The sequence below is a fragment of the Oncorhynchus gorbuscha genome, linkage group LG13, assembly GCF_021184085.1.
Source record: "Oncorhynchus gorbuscha isolate QuinsamMale2020 ecotype Even-year linkage group LG13, OgorEven_v1.0, whole genome shotgun sequence".
Taxonomy (NCBI): Eukaryota; Metazoa; Chordata; class Actinopteri; order Salmoniformes; family Salmonidae; genus Oncorhynchus; species Oncorhynchus gorbuscha.
In genome coordinates, this window is record NC_060185.1 from 37,979,018 (window position 1) to 38,001,365 (window position 22,348).

Here is a 22,348-nt window from a genome sequence, read left to right on the forward strand (position 1 = left end):
CCCTCTTCTCTTCTTCTGTTCACCCCTCTTCTCTTCTTCTTTTCTCACCTCTTCTCTTGTTCTGTTCACCCCTCTTCTCTTCTTCTGTTCACCCCTCTTCTCTTCTTCTGTTCACACCTCTTCTCTTCTTCTGTTCATCCCTCTTCTCTTCTTCTGTTCATCCCTCTTCTCTTCTTCTGTTCACACCTCTTCTCTTCTTCTTTTCACACCTCTTCTCTTCTTCTGTTCACTCCTCTTCTGTTCACCCCTCTTCTCTTCTTCTTTTCTCACCTCTTCTCTTCTTCTGTTCATCCCTCTTCTCTTCTGTTCATCCCTCTTCTCTTCTTCTGTTCACACCTCTTCTCTTCTTCTTTTCTCACCTCTTCTCTTCTTCTCTTAAAATAAGTTTTGTCTGAAGCGTAAAACTGTCATCCAGGGACTTCTAACAGGGTTACTGTGTGTGTGTGTTTGTCCACAGAAGGAAGGTTGAGATCATGCACACACACAGTCTCTTCACTCTCTTGGGGGAGAGGCTGATGCTTCACACTAATACTGTGTCAGTGACCATCTACAACGCGCTGTATGAGGTACAATCTTCTTTCTAACTTCTCTATAACTACACATACACACACACTTCTTCTGGGATCTCTCGTAGTCGAGTATGTTTTCCCTCCAGGTGTCACGGCTCCAGGTTGCGTTATGGGTCTGGCTGGCCATGGGTTCTGAGATGGCTGAACAGGCCAATCTGTGAACTGCAGATCTTGTGGCAGTGGGGTCAGGGATGGTTATAACCTCATTATGTCCACCCCATTGTCCTGTTAGAAGCAGAGACTACCTTGGTACATCCCAAATGACACCCTATTCCCTATTTAGTGATTGTCTGTGTTCTTCCCATCAGATCCTGACAGAGCAGGTGTGTACCCAGGTCGTCCACAAACCCCACCCTGAACCAGACTCTACAATCAAGATACAGAACCCCAGTAAGCCTGTCTGCTGTCCCTGAATGTCCCTGAATGTTATTGTAGTCAAGTCAAACTGTACTTAAACTGTATTTAAAGTGCAGACTTTGTGTGTGTGTGTGTGTGTGTGTGTGTGTGTGTGTGTGTGTGTGTGTGTGTGTGTGTGTGTGTGTGTGTGTGTGTGTGTGTGTGTGTGTGTGTGTGTGTGTGTGTGTGTGTGTGTGTGTGTGTGTGTGTGTGTGTGTGTGTTCCAGTGATCCTTAAGGTAGTAGCGACCCTGTTGAAGAGCTCGTCCCCCAGCGTTGAGCTGATGGAGGTTCGACGTCTCTTCCTCTCAGACATGATCAAACTGTTCAGCAACAGCCGCGAAAACCGACGGTGCGGACACGCATGGACATGCGCACACACACACACGCACGCACACACACACGCACGCACGCACACGCACGCACGCACACACACACACACACACACACACACACACACACACACACACACACACACACACACACACACACACACACACACACAGTCACTCTATAATTTACAGCTGTGTAATGACTCTGGTGATAGTAATACTGATGGTATCACCAATCTACACACTATTGTTGTCTAACTACTGTCTATATAACAAAGCATCAGATCATTTCACTAATTTACATAATAGAAGGTGATCAGAATGAATTGTGACTGTTTCACTGATAGAGTGGCTGGTGAACAAGTCACATTAGAACTGAGCAACGATCAGAGGGAGTACTTAAGAATATGCTGTTGGCCTACAGACCGACTTTTACTTAGACTACTTGACTATGTAGCCATGGTCTCTCCTGCTGTTTGCTCTAGTAGTGAGAAACGTATTGATAATAGTTGTAATAGTATATATTATTGTTCTAGGTGTCTGCTGCAGTGTTCAGTATGGCAGGACTGGATGTTCAGTCTGGGCTATATCAACCCTAAAAACCCAGAGGAACAGAAGATGATGGAGATGGTCTATAGCCTCTTCAGGATCCTGCTCTACCATGCTATCAAGTATGAGTGGGGAGGTTGGAGGGTCTGGGTGGATACACTCTCCATCGCTCACTCCAAGGTAAGACTCAGCGGCTGTCTGCGTCCCAAATAGCATATAGTGCACTACTTTTGATTAAGTTATTGATCATGTCTCTCCCTCTCTATATGGTAACCTACACGAGGCACATATGGAGAACCTTGCTGAGATGAGCTTGATTATTAGTTCTAGGTGATTAATTATAGATAATATTATTGATAATGTCTGTTCTATACTGTAGGTAACATACGAGGCCCATAAGGAGTACCTGGCTAAGATGTATGAGGACTACCAGCGTCAGGAAGAGGAGAACATTAAGAAGGGGAGGAAAGGTCTGGTCAGCACCATCTCAGGCCTGCAGGACCTCCAGGCCGGGGGCATCCAGGGGAACATGGAGATCAGAGAGATAGACTCCCAGACACAGACCCCAGAGAGCGAGGCCGACTACCCCGAGACCCCCGGCCACCCCCGGAACACATCGTCAGAGGGGAAGACAAGGGAGGAGGGAGGGCTCGGGGGGACAGGGAGGACGGGGTCAGGGGTCAGAGTGGAGGTTCATGACCTGTTGGTGGACATCAAGGCTGAAAAGGTATGGTGTCTCCATCTGTTTTAATAGTTTTTACAGGTGATGCTCTTAACTTCCAGTCAGTGCATTCAACTAAGTTTAGTTGGAAAAAAACACCACATGTCACAGTTCTTGCAAGTAGACTCTTAAAATCAATCAGTCAGTCAGTCAGTTAATCAATCAATCAGCTAATCAATCAATCCCTCCCTCTCCCAGGTGGAAGCCACAGAGGTGAAGCTGGATGACCTGGACCTGTCTCCAGAGTCGCTGGGCGTGACAGTGGGTGTGGCCGGAGGTGTTGTCTCTGAGGACAGGGGCGGGGCGTTGGTCCAGGTGGACTCCCTATTGGACAACGTTTACTGTGCTGCTGTAGAGAAGCTAAGCAGCAGCGCCGCCAGTGGTGTACTGGTCCCCAACGCAAATGTCGCCGTCGCGCCTGCCAACCACAACACTGGTCCCCTCATCACCCTTGCTGATGACGACAAGGACAGTCTCCCTAGCAACAGCAGCTTCATGTTTGGCCAGGTTAGTTCATCTTTCTTTTCTTTTCTTCTGCTTGTGTTTTGTTATGTGCAAGTTAACTAAACAGAACTGAACTCAACAGGAAGAGCCCCTGGTCCTGCCAAGTCCTGGTTCTAACCCTGATCCAGACCCTGACTCCCCTTTCCCCCCGGGCCACAGCCATGACCTGGGCCTGCTGGACCACATGACTGGCAGCTCTGAGCTGGGGACCATCGGCATGGTCGGCACGGTCACTCCTGGTGGTCCGATCAGCAGCATCCTGGAGGAGGAGAGATTTAAGCTCCAGACCACCCTGGGTGACGTCACCTCCATGCCCAGGGAAGAGGCCTGCTCTAAGGGGTCAGAGTTCACAGAGACCGGGGCTGGAGCTAGGGTTGAAGGGTCTGGGTTGTCGGAGGGGGGCGAGCCCTTGGCTGGTGGGAAAGGTAGTGGCACAGATGCAGTCAGCAACACCTCAGATACTGAGAGGTCAGACGAAGGAAAGGAGGTGAAGAAGATTCAGACCACTGCTACTACACAGGTTAGTTAAATTACAAGACCTCCCTCCCTCTTGTCCTCTCTTCCTCCTCTCTCCCACTTCCCTTTGTCCCTCCTCTCTCCCTCCTGTGAGTAAGTCTGATGCGAGGAAGGATGAGAGGAGGAGGATGAGGGGGAGGAGAGAGAGAGAGGGAGAGGAGGAGGAGAGAGAGGAAGCGGAGGAGGAGGAGAGAGGACTAAAAGACTATTAATAGAGTCTCTGCTGTTATATAATGACTCATTTTAATTTACACACTGCTTTATACACTGTGAATTACAGTTTTGTGTGTGTGTGTGTCTGTGTGTCTAATGTGTGTGTGCCAGTCCCTCCATAGTCGTACAGCAGCCCAGTTAGAGCGTGACCTGCGTGTGGACCTGGGCTTCAGAGGGATGCCCATGACAGAAGAGCAGCGGCGCCAGTTCAGCCCTGGCCCTCGCACCACCATGTTCCGCATCCCAGAGTTCAAGTGGTCGGCCATGCACCAGCGCCTCCTCACCGACCTGCTGTTGGCCCTGGAGACAGACGTCCACATCTGGAGGAGGTGAGGGGACCGAGATATTGAGGACATGTCCCTAATCACACCATAGTCCGTATGTAGTGCACTACTTTGTATCAAAGCCCAATGCCCCTCTGTAGTGCACTATGTCTGACCACGTCGGGCTTCCACAAAGGACATGCAGTGGAATGTTACGTTAACATTTTGATCATTTAGCAGATGCTCTTACAGTCAGTGCATTCAACTAAGTTAGGTAAGACAACCGAATATCACATTCATTGAGAGTAAAACAAGAGTTACAGTAGATCCTGCAGCCAGGGTTTCTAACTTGCCTTACTGCGGCTGATTATTCAACACGTATCCCTGACCTGACCTAAGACCTGACCTAAGACCTGACCTAAGACCTGACCTAAGACCTGACCTAAGACCTGACCTAAGACCTGACCTAAGACCTGACCTATGACATGACCTATGACCTGACCTATGCTTAACATTGTGTGACATGCTACTGCATCCTGATTAAATGAACTGTAATCCAGTTCTCTCCCTCTCTCTTTCTGCCTCCCTGCAGCCATTCAACCAAATCCGTCATGGATTTTGTCAACAGCAATGAGAACATCATCTTTGTCCACAACACCATCCACCTCCTCTCTCAGATGGTAGACAACATCATCATCGCCTGTGGAGGGATCCTTCCTCTACTCTCCGCTGCCACCTCTCCTTCTGTAAGTCATTCAGTCAGTCTTTCTACCACCTCTCCTCCTGTAAATCATTCAGTCCCTTTCTACCAGCTCTCCGTCTGTAAGTCATTTAGTCAGTCTTTCTACCACCTCTCCTTCTGTAAGTCATTCAGTCAGTCTTTCTACCACCTGTCCTCCTGTAAATCAGTCAGTCAGTCTTTCTACCACCTCTCCACCTGTAAATCAGTCAGTCAGCTTCTCTGCCACCCCTCCACCTGTAAATCATTCAGTCAGTCTTTCTACCACCCCTCCACCTGTAAGTCATTCAGTCAGTCTTTCTACCACCCCTCCACCTGTAAGTCATTCAGTCAGTCTTTCTACCACCTCTCCTCCTGTAAATCAGTCAGTCAGCTTCTCTGCCACCTCTCCTTCTGTAAATCATTCAGTCAGTCTTTCTACCACCCCTCCACCTGTAAATCAGTCAGTCAGTCTTTCTACCACCTCTCCTCCTGTAAATCAGTCAGTCTTTCTACCACCTCTCCTCCTGTAAATCAGTCAGTCTTTCTACCACCTCTCCTCCTGTAAATCAGTCAGTCAGTCTTTCTACCACCTCTCCTCCTGTAAATCAGTCAGTCTTTCTACCACCTCTCCTCCTGTAAATCAGTCAGTCAGTCTTTCTACCACCTCTCCTCCTGTAAATCAGTCAGTCTTTTCTACCACCTCTCCACCTGTAAATCAGTCAGTCAGTCTTTCTACCACCTCTCCACCTGTAAATCAGTCAGTCAGTCTTTCTACCACCTCTCCTCCTGTAAATCAGTCAGTCTTTCTACCACCTCTCCTCCTGTAAATCAGTCAGTCAGTCTTTCTACCACCTCTCCTCCTGTAAATCAGTCAGTCTTTCTACCACCTCTCCTCCTGTAAATCAGTCAGTCAGTCTTTCTACCACCTCTCCTCCTGTAAATCAGTCAGTCTTTCTACCACCTCTCCTCCTGTAAATCAGTCAGTCAGTCTTTCTACCACCTCTCCTCCTGTAAATCAGTCAGTCTTTCTACCACATCTCCTCCTGTAAATCAGTCAGTCAGCTTCTCTGCCACCTCTCCTTCTGTAAATCATTCTGTCAGTCTTTCTACCACCCCTCCACCTGTAAATCAGTCAGTCAGTCTTTCTACCACCTCTCCTCCTGTAAATCAGTCAGTCTTTCTACCACCTCTCCTCCTGTAAATCAGTCAGTCTTTCTACCACCTCTCCTCCTGTAAATCAGTCAGTCAGTCTTTCTACCACCTCTCCTCCTGTAAATCAGTCAGTCTTTCTACCACCTCTCCTCCTGTAAATCAGTCAGTCTTTCTACCACCTCTCCTCCTGTAAATCAGTCAGTCAGTCTTTCTACCACCTCTCCTCCTGTAAATCAGTCAGTCTTTCTACCACCTCTCCACCTGTAAATCAGTCAGTCAGTCTTTCTACCACCTCTCCTCCTGTAAATCAGTCAGTCTTTCTACCACCTCTCCTCCTGTAAATCAGTCAGTCTTTCTACCACCTCTCCTCCTGTAAATCAGTCAGTCAGTCTTTCTACCACCTCTCCTCCTGTAAATCAGTCAGTCTTTCTACCACCTCTCCTCCTGTAAATCAGTCAGTCAGTCTTTCTACCACCTCTCCTCCTGTAAATCAGTCAGTCTTTCTACCACCTCTCCTCCTGTAAATCAGTCAGTCAGTCTTTCTACCACCTCTCCTCCTGTAAATCAGTCAGTCTTTCTACCACATCTCCTCCTGTAAATCAGTCAGTCAGCTTCTCTGCCACCTCTCCTTCTGTAAATCATTCAGTCAGTCTTTCTACCACCTGTCCTCCTGTAAATCATTCAGTCAGTCTTTCTACCACCTGTCCTCCTGTAAATCATTCAGTCAGTCTTTCTACCACCTCTCCTTCTGTAAATCATTCAGTCAGTCTTTCTACCACCTCTCCTTCTGTAAGTCATTCAGTCAGCTTCTCTGCCTTCTCTCCTTCTGTAAATCAGTCAGTCTGTCTTTCTACCACCTGTCCTCCTGTAAATCATTCAGTCAGTCTTTCTACCACCTGTCCTCCTGTAAATCAGTCAGTCTGTCTTTCTACCACCTCTCCTCCTGTAAATCAGTCAGTCTGTCTTTCTACCACCTGTCCTCCTGTAAATCATTCAGTCAGTCTTTCTACCACCTGTCCTCCTGTAAATCATTCAGTCAGTCTTTCTACCACCTGTCCTCCTGTAAATCATTCAGTCAGTCTTTCTACCACCTGTCCTCCTGTAAATCATTCAGTCAGTCTTTCTACCACCTCTCCTTCTGTAAATCATTCAGTCAGTCTTTCTACCACCTCTCCTTCTGTAAGTCATTCAGTCAGTCTTTCTACCACCTCTCCTCCTGTAAATCATTCAGTCAGTCTTTCTACCACCTCTCCTTCTGTAAATCATTCAGTCAGTCTTTCTACCACCTCTCATTCTGTAAGTCATTCAGTCCCTTTCTACCAGCTCTCCTTCTGTAAATCAGTCAGTCAGCTTCTCTGCCACCTCTCCTTCTGTAAATCAGTCAGTCAGTCTTTCTACCACCTCTCCTTCTGTAAATCATTCAGTCAGTCTTTCTACCACCTCTCATTCTGTAAGTCATTCAGTCCCTTTCTACCACCTCTCCTTCTGTAAGTAATTCAGTCCCTTTCTACCAGCTCTCCTTCTGTAAGTCATTCAGTCAGTCTTTCTACCACCTCTCCTTCTGTAAGTCATTCAGTCAGTCTTTCTACCACCTCTCCTTCTGTAAGTCATTCAGTCAGTCTTTCTACCACCTCTCCTTCTGTAAGTCATTCAGTCATTCTTTCTACCACCTGTCCTCCTGTAAATCATTCAGTCAGTCTTTCTACCACCTGTCCTCCTGTAAGTCATTCAGTCAGTCTTTCTACCACCTCTCATTCTGTAAGTCATTCAGTCAGTCTTTCTACCACCTCTCCTCCTGTAAATCAGTCAGTCAGCTTCTCTGCCACCTCTCCTTCTGTAAGCCAGTCAGTCAGCTTCTCTGCCACCTCTCCTTCTGTAAATCATTCAGTCAGTCTTTCTTCCACCTGTCCTCCTGTAAGTCATTCAGTCAGTCTTTCTACCACCTCTCTTTCTGTAAATCATTCAGTCAGTCTTTCTACCACCTCTCCTTCTGTAAATCATTCAGTCAGTCTTTCTACCACCTCTCCTTCTGTAAGTCATTCAGTCAGTCTTTCTACCACCTGTCCTCCTGTAAATCAGTCAGTCAGCTTCTCTACCACCTCTCCTTCTGCAAATAATTCAGTCTTTCTACCACCTCTCCTTCTGTAAGTCATTCAGTCAGTCTTTCTGCCACCTCTCCTTCTGTAAGTCATTCAGTCTTTCTACCACCTCTCCTCCTGTAAATCAGTCAGTCAGCTTCTCTTCCACCTCTCCTTCTATAAGTCATTCAGTCAGTCTTTCTACCACCTGTCCTCCTGTAAGTCAGTCAGTCAGTCTTTCTACCACCTCTCCTCCTGTAAATCAGTCAGTCAGCTTCTCTGCCACCTCTCCTTCTGTAAATCAGTCAGTCAGCTTCTCTGCCACCTCTCCTTCTGTAAATCAGTCAGTCAGCTTCTCTGCCACCTCTCCTTCTGTAAATCAGTCAGTCAGCTTCTCTGCCACCTGTCCTCCTGTAAATCAGTCAGTCAGCTTCTCTGCCAACTCTCCTTCTGAAAGCCAGTCAGCCTCTCTGTGGTGCCACACTACCATCTAGTGGGGGCTAATTAGGAACTGCATGTTTATGCCTTCATTATGTCTAGGAAATATAACTAGTTGATTGTCTTTATTGATTGAAGCCGTTTTCATTTGCTCAGCTTCATTCTGCTATATATTCAGCTAATGAGAGTTTTACTTTGTCAGAGTCGTTTAAGTTGGTGATGGTTTCTTCTGTGTGTTTTGCTTATGTCTGTTAAGGATTGTCTGTGCTTTACCTGCTGACTGGATTTGTTGATTTGAATCATCTGTTGTGATTTGTTCTTCTTTTTGTTTGTGTGCATGGCCAGAGTACCCAGGTTAGTGCATATGCTGTAAGTTTTATTTTCTTTCTAAACATTTATTCTCTCAGGTACAACAGAACAATATTTAGTTTTTCTGTTTCTTGAGTATATATGATTTCCCCCTCTTCCCGTCCCCTGTCCCCTGAACCCCTGCGTTGTGATCAGGCTGAGTTGGAGAACATCGAGGCGACCCAGGGCATGTCTTCAGAGACAGCGGTGTCCTTCCTGTCCCGTCTGATGGCCATGGTGGACGTTCTGGTGTTCGCCAGCTCACTCAACTTCTCTGAGATAGAGGCTGAGAAGAACATGTCCTCTGGAGGCCTGATGAGACAGTGTTTACGACTGGGTAAGAGTCTGTGTGTGCCTGCGTGCGCGCGTACGTCTGTGTGAGCGTGCCCTTGTCACACACATTAACTGTCATGTTAGACGATTCACGAGATCAGCAAATGCCGTGGCAAAATCATTTCACTATCATTTCAATAATTCCAGTATTCCATGAAATTCTTTGATGTGGTCAACCTAGCTAATTCATTTTCTAAATGCACTGCTATTAGATAGTAAATGTGCTTTGGTGAGTCATGTCTGCTGTAGTCGTTGGTAGTTCAGTCAGGTAGCTTGTCTGTGTAAAGGCCAGACTATTGAAGCTAGGTCTGAAGTAACTCAGAACAAATCCACACTCACCACACACACATACGCACACACATAGGAGCTGATCGTGGACTACGACGGGCTGTAGTGGAGCGACTTTCAAGTTCCTTGGTGTCCACATCACCAACAAACTATCATGGTCCAAACATACCAAGACAGTCGTGAAGAGGGCACGACAAAACCGTTTCCCCCTCAGGAGAATGAAAAGATTTGCCAAGCGTCCCCAGATCATCAAAAGGTTCTACATCTGCACCATCGAGAGCATCACCGCCTGGTATGGCAGCTGCTCGGCATCTGACCATAAGGCGCTACAGAGGGTAGTGAAATGTTTTTTCTCAGAGACTCCAGTCACCCAAGTTATAGACTGTTTTCTCTGCTACTGCACGGCAAGCGGTACCGGAGCACCAAGTCTAGGACCAAAAGGCTCCTCAACAGCTTCTACCCGCAAGCCATAAGACTGCTGAACAATTAATAAAATCGCCACCGGACTATTTACATAGACCCCCCTGCCTTTTGCACACTGCTGCTACTCACTGTTTATTATATATGCATAGTCACTCACCTACATGTACAAATTACCTCAACTAACCTGTTTCTCCGCACACTGACTCGGTACCGTTGCCCCCTGTATACAAACATTTTCTTAACTCTTTCTTGAACTGTACTGTTGGTTAAGGGCTTGGAAGTAAGCAAGTTTGATTTGATTTGAAACACACAGCTTATGTTTTACTATACCGGTGGAGACCTAACATTTATTTCCATTAAAAATCCTATTTTCCCTAACCCTAACCCTAACCTCAACCCCTAACCCTAACCCTAACCTCAACCCCTAACCCTAACCCTAACCCTAAACCTAACCTCAACCCTAACCCTAACCCTCAAACCTAACCCTAAACCTAACCTCAACCCTAAACCTAACCCTAACCTCAACCCTAAACCTAACCATAACCTCAACCCTAACCCTAACCTCAACCCTAACCCTATCCTTAACCCCTAACCCTAACCTCAACCCTAACCCTATCCTTAACCCCTAACCCTAACCCTAAACCTAACCTCAACTCTAACCCTATCCTTAACCCCTAACCCTAACTCCTAACCCTAACCTCAACCCTAACCCTATCCTTAACTCCTAACCCTAAACCTAACCTCAACCCTAACCCTAACCTCAACCCTAACCCTATCCTTAACCCCTAACCCTATCCTTAACCCCTAACCTTAACTCCTAAACCTAACCCCCAACCATGATTCTAACCCTAATTGTAACGCTAACCCTAACCCCTAAAATAGACTTTGTCGACGAGGGAGAATTTTACACACACACACACACACACACACACACACACACACACACACACACACACACACACACACACACACACACACACACACACACACACACACACACACACACACACACACACACACACACACACACACACACACACACACACTCTCTCTCACTATCATCATCTGTAGTGTGAGATTTGTCTGGCTGTTTGTTTCACCATGACTCTGGCCTGGCAGCTTGGAACTCATAGTGATCAGACAAGCAGGTAACCTAGTGGTTAGAGCTTTGGGACAGTAACCGAAAGGTTGCTAGATTGAATACCTAAACTGACAGGGTAAAAATCTGTCGTTCTGCTCCTGAACAAGGCAGTTAACCCACTTTTCCTAGGCCGTCATTGTAAATAAGAATTTGTTCTTAACTGATTTGCCTAGTTAAATAAAGGTAAGATTTTTTTAGCAAAAAAAAAATCATTAATGCGTTTCAAGATGCAGCTTCTGATACCCTGTGTCTGTCTGTCTGTCTGTCTGTCTGTCTGTCTGTCTGTCTGTCTGTCTGTCTGTCTGTCTGTCTGTCTGTCTGTCTGTCTGTCTGTCTGTCTGTCTGTCTGTCTGTCTGTCTGTCTGTCTGTCTGTCTGTCTGTCTGTCTGTCTGTCTGTCTGTCTGTCTGTCTGTCTGTCTGTCTCCTCCCAGTGTGTTGTGTAGCAGTGAGGAACTGTCTGGATGTTAGACAGAGACAGAGGGACAGAGGGACCAACAGTAAAAGCCAGGACAACCTGTATGGTGCAGCATCTGCCAACAAGGTAGGTCCTCACCTAACCTCATCATTTAAAAATACATATTAAGTTGGTAATAATGGTACAGTTGATGGGTGGCTGTGACACCGGACGTACAGGAACTATGAGTGGGGGGGGGTGTGGAAGATCATTAAGTGTGACACGCAGTGTAATATTGATGCTACGATAGCGGCTAAGTAAACAGATTGTTACACGGCCGCTATGATGTCAGACTCCCTTAGTCTCCTCACTTTAGATCTCCTACAGCAGAAAATGTCTCAGTAACATTCTCCCATCCAGGACCCTGACAGACTTCTACAGGACGTCGATATCAATCGTCTGAGAGCTGTCGTGTTCCGGGATGTGGTGAGTATGACTGTGTGTGTGTGTGCTGGTGCGTGTGTAACATGTTTGTGTGCGTATGATTGTGTAACATGTATATGTATCCCCATCAGGATGACAGCAAGCAGGCCCAGTTCTTGGCACTAGCGGTGGTCTACTTTATCTCTGTCCTCATGGTGTCAAAGTACAGGGACATCCTGGAACCACAGAGAGAGACCAACAGGATGATCAGCCAATCAGCATACAGCATTCGCCACGAGATCAACTCATCTACCAGCACAAGTGCTTGCTTTTGTTATTCAACTCCAATCCTCTCAGCTCTCTGATTAATTAATGTGATCCACTAATTGCACTGTGCAGAATGAAACATGGAAACAGGAATGGAAGTGGAGAGGGGAAATGGGAGAGGGGAAGGGAACGTGGGTGTATGAAAGTTGTACAGGTAGCCCTGGTCTCTGTGGTATGAACAGTTACATCCCACTGGGCACACCCTGAGAGAGAGCAAGCAAGACATAGAGAGATAGATTGAGAGAGAGTGTAAAAGAAAGAGAGAAAAACAGAGAGATGAGGGTTTGGGGCGTTGTGAGGCTTGTTCTATTTCCAGCCCTCTGTCGTGGTCCATTAGCCAGTCAATCAGCCAGGAGGTTGGGATCAGAGAGGCTTCTGGGAAGGACACTTCGCCGCCATTATAAATAATATCACCAGGAAGAGAGTTTCCAGCCAACAGGTAGATGTCTGTCTTTCTGGGATGGAAGTTAGAAGAGGAAGTTAGATGGGGAGAGAATGGGCTTGTTCGACATCAACTGCATTGCAGTCAGCAACTGCCAACTGGCTGATCTACGAATCACCTTGCATCTTAAATGACTACTCATTATTATTTGTAGATCGGTCAGTCAATCACAATTAACCCACAATGCATCACATATTTGATGCTCTGGAACTCTGCTCTGCCTATGTGTGTGAGCCCACCCAGTGTCCTTGTGTCCTGACTGTGTGTGTGTGTGTGTGTGTGTGTGTGTGTGTGTGTGTGTGTGTGTGTGTGTGTGTGTGTGTGTGTGTGTGTGTGTGTGTGTGTGTGTGTGTGTGTGTGTGTGTGTGTGTGTGTGTGTGTGTGTGTGTGTGTGTGTGCGTGTGTTCCAGAGACCCCCCTGGCGTACCCTGACCAAAGTAAGGAGCCCCCCACCCCTGTAGAGGAGCTCCACATAGAGAGAGGCTGTCTGCCACACACTGACTCTGGCATTGGAGAGGAACAGGTTGCCCATCTAGATACTAGACTGTGTTCTCTTTTTTCGCTCTATTAGAGTAGATTGGAGTTGTATTATAATGTGTTTTTGTGCATAAACCCAGGAAGAGTACAGGTACACGAGTACATAAGTAAACTAACCCCCCCCCCCCGCCCCCGCCTCCAGATGGCCAGCGTGTTAAACGGGGCAGACTTGGACGCTTCAGGACCCGGGCGAGCTGACGCCATGTCCTCCCTGCTCGGCAGCCTCTCCTCTGGGGAGAAGCATAGCCAAGAGTCCCTCTTGGAGCCGCCTGGCCTGGAGGTCCTAAGGACCACCTCCTCCATCTCCTCCATCAGCCACTCAAACATCAATGTACGAAGAATCCTGAAGAGCCTAGTGGCTGGGCCTGTAGAGGGGGTGGAACCTGGGCCAGAGCCCCTCCCCTACCCTGATCTTGCCGTACAGAGAGAGACCCATTCCCCCATGCTGCCCATGCAGTTCCACTCCTTTGATAGGTACGGTATACACACACACACACACACACACACACACACACACACACACACACACACACACACACACACACACACACACACACACACACACACACACACACACACACACACACACACACACACACACACACACACACACACACACACTATGCAGTTCCACTCTTTGTACTGGAGGCCACTCTGTTATGCATGTCTTATACAGTAAGAGTCAAACGTTTGGACACACCTACTCAATCAAATGTGTTTCTTTATTTTTACTATGTTCTACATTATAGAATAATAGTGAAGACATCACAACTATGAAACAACACATATGGATGTGTTGGGATGAGTTGGACCGCAGAGTGAAGGTAAAGCAGCCAACAAGTGCTCAGCATATGTAGGAACTCCTTCAAGGAAAAAGCATTCCTCATGAAGCTGGTTGAGAGAATGCCAAGAGTGTACAAAACTGTCATCAAGGCAAAGGGTGGCTATTTGAAGAATATCAAATATAAAATAGATTTAGATTTGTTTAACACTTTTTGTGGTTACTACATGATTCCATATGTGTTATTTCATAGTTTTGAATTCTTCACTATTATTGGTAAAAATAAATAGTAAAATTAAAGAACAACCCTTGGATGAGTAGGTGTGTCCAGTCTTTTGACTGGTACTATACATGTTTGACAACTTGAGCTCCACAGTAAGAAATTGTGTTAAGGGTACCGGTAGCCTAGCGGTAGAGTGGAAATGTCACTGGTTCGAATACCTGAGCCGACAAAGTGAAACATCTGCCGATGTGCCCTTGAGCCAGGCACTTAACCCTAATTTGCTCCAGGGGCGCTGTATTACTATGGCTGACCCTGTAAAGCAACACATTTCACTGCACCTATCCGGTGTGTGTGACAATAAAACACCCATTTTTTTGAATACGGAGTTGATGTGTTGATGACAAGTACATACACTTCAAGACAGAAATATAACGTGTGTTGTTAGACAAGCAGACTCAACACGCCACCGTTTATCCACCAGGTATGTTTAGTTGTCAGGAGCAACATTCATGGTTTACAGTCGCAAGCTAAACATCACTCACATGTTAGACATCTGGTACAGTTCGCTAAGCCCCCATGGGGAGGTGTGTGTGTGTGTGTGTGTGTGTGTGTGTGTGTGTGTGTGTGTGTGTGTGTGTGTGTGTGTGTGTGTGTGTGTGTGTGTGTGTGTGTGTGTGTGTGTGTGTGTGTGTGTGTGTGTGTGTGTGTGTGTGTGTGTGTTTGGAAAGGTCTTGTGTGTGTTGTGTGTTTACATTCCTGCCATAGATAAGAACCCAGTAATCTGTGTTCCGTCCCCGTGGTAACCTGCTGCTGACAGGAGGTCAGGGTTCACATCCCAGAATCCTTATCTTTCTGTCTGGTGAACGTTCTGTACCAACAAACCCCTGAACCATGTCAAGATTGGTGTGGCTGTCGGTGTGGCTGTCGGAAGGGCCTGTTTGGGGTGTGTGTCACTTGTGATGAAGGTAAAAATGGAGGACAGAAGCGATAAGTAGATGGAGGAGAGAGGAAAGGTGGAGAGGAAGGAGAGATGGAGGAGGAGATGAAGGGTCAGTTGAAGGACTGCAGAGGTCCCCTGGGCCCTGATGACTGATTAAACAGAAGCGGCGTCCCATTTTACCCCTCCCTACCCCCCCCCCCCCCCCCCCCATGCCCAAGCCTGTCTCCTCACCACTCACAGCCCTAATATGCCCTGGCAGGCTGAAATGAGTTGCCAGAGCTCTCTGTATTATTTTTGAAATGCTTTCACACACAGTGTCCAGGTCACACATACGACTCCTTCATGCTTTAATGTCATCCAGCCTCAATTTGCTGTGTCTAATTCTTCTCCACATACCAGCAGAATGAGCTGCTAGGCTGGCTAGGCCTCAGGACGGCTGGGCTGTCAGGCCTGAGGCTGATAGGGACTGACAACATCAAAACAGAGCACAAAGAAAAGGCTCAGAGCGTTGAGAGGAGGGCTGAGTCCCCTGGCCTTTCTGGTTGATAGTCTCTCTGAGGTGGAGTTTTCAATTAGAGACTTCAATAACCAGAACTGGATGACCAGATGGGACCAGTGCATGGCTGATCTGAATACACCTTTAAATTCCCTCCTTTCTTTCTCTTTTTCTGTCTGTCTCTCTCTCTCTAGTACAGCTGTCTGACAGTAACAGTGACACAGGGGGATGTTGTCTAGCTCTGTATTTGTGATTACATTTTTAATGAAGAACTGATTTATTCTGTTTGGTTTTATTTGAACTCATTATGTTAGGAAGTTTAATCTTTTGAATCTATTTCCATAGTATATCTATATGATTGAGGATGTGTGTGTGTGTGTGTGTGTATATAAATGTATGTATCCACAGTCATCACCTCCTGTTCATTAATATTCCTTACTAGATTAATCCTCACTTTATTCACAGCAGCCCCTATTAAACACACCCCTGTTAATAAATGATGCCTTAGATCATCTTTGCATCATTCATGAGCACTCAGGTAATCAATGATTCATATAAAAGGTTCCTGCTGGATCAACATACAGTATCAGACCGTAACCATGTCACACAGGGGGTAGCTGCACACATCCTTATCGTAGCTTTTCCCATTTTTATGTTCAATTCCATCTTCAGTGGTGACCGATGTGGGGAATTAGTGCTAATCTGAAGTGTGATGGAACAAGGCATGTGATTGTTCATTCAACCTGTCAGTGTTTTTATTGTTTGTGTTCCTACTCCTATGAATTATTACAAATCAAATCAAATGTATCGGTCACACACACACATGGTTAGCAGATGTTAATGCGGGTGTAGTGAAATGCTTGTGCTTCTCGTTCAGACAATGCAGTGGTAACCAACGAGTAATCTACCCTAACAATTCCACAACTGCTACCTTATACACACAAGTGTAAAGGGATAAAGAATATGTACATAAAGATATATGAATGAGTGATGGTACAGAACGGCGTAGGCAAGATGCAGTAGATGGTATCGAGTGCAGTATATACATATGAGATGAGTAATGTAAGGTATGTAAACAAAGTGGCATAGTTTAAATTGGCTAGTTGTAACGGCTCTCTTCTATCTCCTCCTCTGATGAAGAGGTGGAACAAGGATCAGACCAAAATGCAGCGTGATGATGATTCATGATATATTTTAATAAAGGAAAAACTATACAAACAGAAACTACAAAAATAACGAAATGAAATAATGAAAACCGAAACAGCCCTATCTGGTGCAAACACAAAGACAGGAACAATCACCCACCAAACACTCACAGAATATGGCTGCCTAAATATGGTTCCCAATCAGAGACAATGATAATCACCTGCCTCTGATTAAGAACCGCCTCAAGGCAACCATAGACTTTCCTAGACAACTCTACTCAGCCACAATCCCAATACCTACTAAAACCCCAATACAAAAACACACCATAAAATAAACCCATGTCACACCCTGGCCTGACCAAATAAATGAAGACAAACATACATACTTCGACCAGGGCGTGACACTAGTGATACTTGTATTACATAAAGATGCAGTAGATGATATAGAGTACAGTATATACATATACATATGAGATGAGTAATGTAGGGTATGTAAACATTATATTAAGTAGCATTGTTTAAAGTGGCTAGTGATATATTTTACATCAATTCCCATTATTAAAGTGGCTGGAGTTGAGTCAGAGTGTTGGCAGCAGCCACTCAATGTTAGTGGTGGCTGTTTAACAGTCTGATGGCCTTGAGATAGAAGCTGTTTTTCAGTCTCTCGGTCCCTGCTTTGATGCACCTGTACTGACCTCGCCTTCTGGATGATAGCGGGGTGAACAGGCAGTGGCTCGGGTGGTTGTTGTCCTTGATGATCTTTATGGCCTTCCTGTGACATCAGGTGGTGTAGGTGTCCTGGAGGGCAGGTAGTTTGCCCCCGGTGATGCGTTGTGCAGACCTCTCTACCCTCTGGAGAGCCTTACGGTTGTGGGCGGAGCAGTTGCCGTACCAGGCGGTGATACAGCCCGACAGGATGCTCTCGATTGTGCATCTGTAGAAGTTTGTGAGTGCTTTTGGTGACGAGCCAAATTTCTTCAGCCTCCTGAGTTTGAAGAGGCGCTGCTGCGCCTTCTTCACGATGCTGTCTGTGTGGGTGGACCAATTCAGTTTGTCTGTGATGTGTACGCCGAGGAACTTAAAACTTACTTCCCTCTCCACTACTGTTCCATCGATGTGGATAGGGGGGTGTTCCGTCTACCCAGGGTCTCGAGCTTGATGACGAGTTTGGAGGGTAGTAGTGTTAAATGCTGAGCTGTAGTCGATGAACAGCATTCTCACATAGGTATTCCTCTTGTCCAGATGGGTTAGGGCAGTGTGCAGTGTGGTTGCGATTGCATCGTCTGTGGACCTATTTGGGCGGTAAGCAAATTGGAGTGGGTCTAGGGTGTCAGGTAGGGTGGAGGTGATATGGTCCTTGACTAGTCTCTCAAAGCACTTCATGATGATGGAAGTGAGTGCTATGGGGCGGTTGTCGTTTAGCTCAGTTACCATAGCTTTCTTGTGAACAGGGACAATGGTGGCCCTCTTGAAGCATGTAGGAACAGCAGACTGGGATAAGGATTGATTGAATATGTCTGTAAACACACCAGCCAGCTGGTCTGCGCATGCTCTGAGGACTAGGCTGGGGATGCCGTCTGGGCCTGCAGCCTTGCGAGGGTTAACACGTTTAAATGTTTTACTCACATCGGCTGCAGTGAAGGAGAGGCCGCATGTTTTGGTTGCGGGCCATGTCAGTGGCACTGTATTGTCCTCAAAGTGGGCAAAAAAGTTATTTAGTCTGCCTGGGAGCAAGACATCCTGGTCCGTGATGGGGATGGTTTTCTTTTTGTAATCCGTGATTGACTGTAGACCCTGCCACATACCTCTTGTGTCTGAGCCGTTGAATTGCGACTAGATAAATAACTCAATATGAACAAGGAATACCTTCATAGAAAATATTAAATATATAGCTGATTTCCTCAGTAATGTGCTGCTGTCAATGAGATCTCTAGTCTAGACTAAAGCAGCAGTACACAGATGTATTGAATAAATGATGCTGTCACCATCAGTATCTCAGATATTGTAATATGCAGCATACTTACATGGCCGTGTGTGTGTGTGTGTGTGTGTGTGTGTGTGTGTGTGTGTGTGTGTGTGTGTGTGTGTGTGTGTGTGTGTGTGTGTGTGTGTGTGTGTGTGTGTGTGTGTGTGTGTGTGTGTGTGTGTGTGTGTGTGTGTGTGTGTGTGTGTGTGTGTGTGTGTGTGTGTGTGTGTTCGCGTGCATGTGTGTCATGCTGTTCATCAGTAGTGAATAACTAATTGCAGTAGATCCCAGTGGTCTGAATGTATGCTCTGTGCTCTCCAAGTGGACCATGGGAAGGTCACAAGTTTGGTCATCTAAATACCCTGGTTCCATCCCAAATAGCACCCTATTCCCTATATAGTGCACTACTTTTGACCAGGGCTCTTGTCAAAGGTAGTGCACTATATAGGGAATAGAGTGCCATTTGGGATGCCAACCCTGCTGGCAGTATTTACTGCCTTCCTCACTCATGTGATGTATTTTAGTGCCTAAGAGGAAACCAGAAGTGTCTTCACACATAGAACTGTCTTTTTATATCCATGTATTTATATCTCTTCTTAATGATTTAATATTTCTCTTGATAACATAATAGGAGCATTACTCACTTACTGCAGCTGCTCTCTCTCTCCCTCTCTCTCTCTCTCTCTTTCTCTCTCTCTCTCTCTCTGTGTGTGTTTGTCTCTCTGTATAGGAGTGTGGTGGTCCCAGTGAAGAAGCCTCCACCAGGGAGTCTGGCTGTGAACACGGTTGGACACGCATCCTCCAGCAGCCTGGCAACAGGCTCCACCCCCAACATCTTTGTTGCAGTCTCCAACACCCCCAAGAGCATGATCAACACCACCGGTAGGCCTACACCCATGGGCCCTGGTCAAATGTAGGGAATAGGGTGCAATTTGGGACTAAGCCTTCTAGTACGCCCCACTTCAACCCCAGTTCCCTAGCTCCTAACACCTAGCCACTTGTGTATACTTGGAAGGAGTGGGTAGATATGAGTAAAACTAGTGACAATTCCACCTAACCTCCAGTAGCTGAATAACAGGGAGCTACTACTACCATACCAATATTATTGCTTATACCTATCTGATCCTTTCTTGACTATGAGGTACCTAGGGACTAGTGAGTAAAGGGTAGGGGCTAGGACAGTGGTTCTTAACCTTGTTGGAGGTACTGAACCCCAACAGTTTCATATGCGCATTCACCGAACCCTTCTTAATTGAAAAAAAAAAATCTAATTCAAAACATAGGTATATATTTGACTGGTGCACAAAATGAACCGTGCATCAACATCACTGTTTTCAAAGAACAAAATCATCAAAACATTTTCACACAGATGATCATTTTCACAAAAACAAAAACATAATAATGAATATTTACTGCAAATCAGTGTGACTTCTGCTGTTGCCTTTCAGAGACCAGTTCAGAAATGCGCGGCTTCACCTTGGCAAGTGCCACTCTCATGTCATTTTCGCAACAAAGTCTGTTCCTTTTCTTCGTTTTTATGTCCAGCATCCTCAAAGGATTGCTCGCAAAGATATGTTGTAACAAACGGTATGAAAATCTCCAGAGCTTTCTTAGCAATAACAGGGTACGTTACCATTTGTTGACACCAAAACGTTGAAAGCGTTGTAGTTCTGAAGAGTTGCTGTTGAACCTGGCTCTGCTGAATTTCAATGATTTCATCGAGGTATTCATCATTGACATCTGTTGTCTCAACACTAAACGTGAACGGCTGTCTCACCCATGCTGGATATGACTCTCTTGTAGGGAAGTATCCGTCGAAAGACTTTGCAAGCTCATCTAAGTGCGTGGCTATTGCTTGCTTCAGTTCAGCGGGTACAGAAATGTCTCTGATTCCAGATACATCTTCGATCTTACTCGTCCAGCAGGGGAAAGTTTGCAAAGTTATTGTTCTCTGTTCGTCGTTTCCATAACGGTAGCTTTTTTTGAAAAGCCTTCAGGTTTTCCTCCGCTTCGATGATGTTGACTCCACCGCCCTGCATCTTTTGATTGAGATGATTGAGAGCTGCGAAGATATCGGCCATGTACGCTAAAATGAGAATGAACTCAGAATTTTTGAAGCAGTCTGCATGACAATGTTGGTGCTCTTGCAAAAACAGGGCTAATTCCACACGCACGGCAAAAACACGATTCAGCACCTGTCCCCGGGATAACCACCTAACGTTAGAATGGTACAGAAGTACCTCGAATTCAGAGCCCATTTCTTTACACAGCTCACTGAAGATGCGATGCCGCAGAGCACTAGTTCGCACATAGTTCACGCATTCCACTACAATTTTTAATACTTCTGCCAGTTTTGGAGGCAAGGTTTTTGTTGCCAACGCATGCCTGTGCAGAATACAATGCGTAACAATGATGTGTGGTGCATCGGCTTTCACTAGCGCACCAAAACCAGACTTTCTTCCCAGCATGACTGGAGCTCCATCCGAACAAACTGCAGAAACCATATCCCACGAAAGATTGTTGTCTTTGAAGAAGTCATCCACAAGTTTCTTCACATCGGCTGCCTTAGTTGTTGTAAGAGGCTTACAAAATAAAAATTCTTCCTTTATCACGTCGTCTTTCACGTAGCGCACGAATACAGCAAGCTGGCTTAGATTGGAAACGTCTGTGGTCTCGTCGAGTTGAAGGCTGAATTTTGCCGGGCTTGAAATCAGATCTGCAACTACTTGAGCCAAGATGTCTTTGCTCATGTCCTCTATTCTGTCGCTGATGGTGTCATTTGAAAGAGAAATTTGGGATAACTTAACTTCGGCCTCTTTTCCCAGCATGATATTCGCCATCTTCAACACAGCTGGTTTTATGAGTGTTTCACCAATGGTGTGTGTGGTTTGCCCTGCTTTGCGATCAGGTAAGCAACTTCGTACGATGCTGTGAGGATCGGTTTGTTGATGGGTACAAAGCCGAGAACAGGCAGAGTAGCCTTTTCATCGAATCTGGCTCTCTTCACCTTGAATTCAGCGAGTGTTGTGTTCTTGTATTTTCCATCTCCATGCAGCTTAAGGAAGTGTTCTCTTAGTTTTGCCGGTGCTAGACTAGAATTGCTCAACTTGGCATTGCAAATCATGCAGTTAGGACATTGACTCCCATCACGCTCGGTTATACATGTAAATCCATATTGTACATATTCGTCCGACCACTTTCTTTTTTTGCTCGACATAGTAAGTATGAAGGGATTAAAATATTAAGAAATAAATCACAAGACATACCATCACCACAGTCACAAACTGAGCGCGCCAAATTCCCTGCAGCACAGATAGGCCAAGTGATGTAGCGTGATCACCTGCAGCCAATGATGGCCAAGCGGAGCGTGTCATCACGAATCATATGAATCGGATGTTTGTCTTGACCTCCGCCGAACCCCTGAGACTGACTCACCGAACCCCTGGGGTTCGATCGAACCCAGGTTAAGAACCACTGGGCTAGGAGTAAGGGCTTGGTGTAGGGGGTGTAGCGGGTAGGGTATAGGTGTAGGGGTAAAGGGACCACAGTTGATTTAAGATTCAGCCTGACATACAGGCCCTCTGAATGATGGTAAACAGTGACTCAGACCCACGAGGTTACTAATAACACTACTAATGTGTTCGGCCGGTAATGTGGTTTATTTCCAGGGAACTGTTGCTAGTTGGAGT

General features: G+C 46.1%; 1 protein-coding gene across 8 annotated transcripts in view; it reads left to right on the top strand.

Moving 5' to 3' along the window:
• Nucleotides 1-22,348, top strand: part of LOC123992838 (neurobeachin-like) — a 342,421-nt gene that overhangs the window by 105,246 nt on the left and 214,827 nt on the right. For 4 of the 8 annotated variants that reach the window (XM_046294393.1, XM_046294395.1, XM_046294397.1 and 1 more), the window contains exons 18-34: nt 458-566; nt 878-959; nt 1,193-1,316; nt 1,833-2,025; nt 2,225-2,572; nt 2,765-3,073; nt 3,153-3,590; nt 3,911-4,128; nt 4,655-4,808; nt 8,797-8,820; nt 8,956-9,136; nt 11,417-11,526; nt 11,800-11,865; nt 11,955-12,123; nt 12,982-13,094; nt 13,251-13,582; nt 19,390-19,541. In XM_046294393.1, coding sequence (XP_046150349.1) covers nt 458-566; nt 878-959; nt 1,193-1,316; nt 1,833-2,025; nt 2,225-2,572; nt 2,765-3,073; nt 3,153-3,590; nt 3,911-4,128; nt 4,655-4,808; nt 8,797-8,820; nt 8,956-9,136; nt 11,417-11,526; nt 11,800-11,865; nt 11,955-12,123; nt 12,982-13,094; nt 13,251-13,582; nt 19,390-19,541 — 3,122 coding nt within the window. The remainder of the gene's footprint in view (nt 1-457; nt 567-877; nt 960-1,192; nt 1,317-1,832; nt 2,026-2,224; nt 2,573-2,764; nt 3,074-3,152; nt 3,591-3,910; nt 4,129-4,654; nt 4,809-8,796; nt 8,821-8,955; nt 9,137-11,416; nt 11,527-11,799; nt 11,866-11,954; nt 12,124-12,981; nt 13,095-13,250; nt 13,583-19,389; nt 19,542-22,348) is intronic. The other 4 variants (XM_046294396.1, XM_046294400.1, XM_046294401.1 and 1 more) reach the window with 2 other exon arrangements.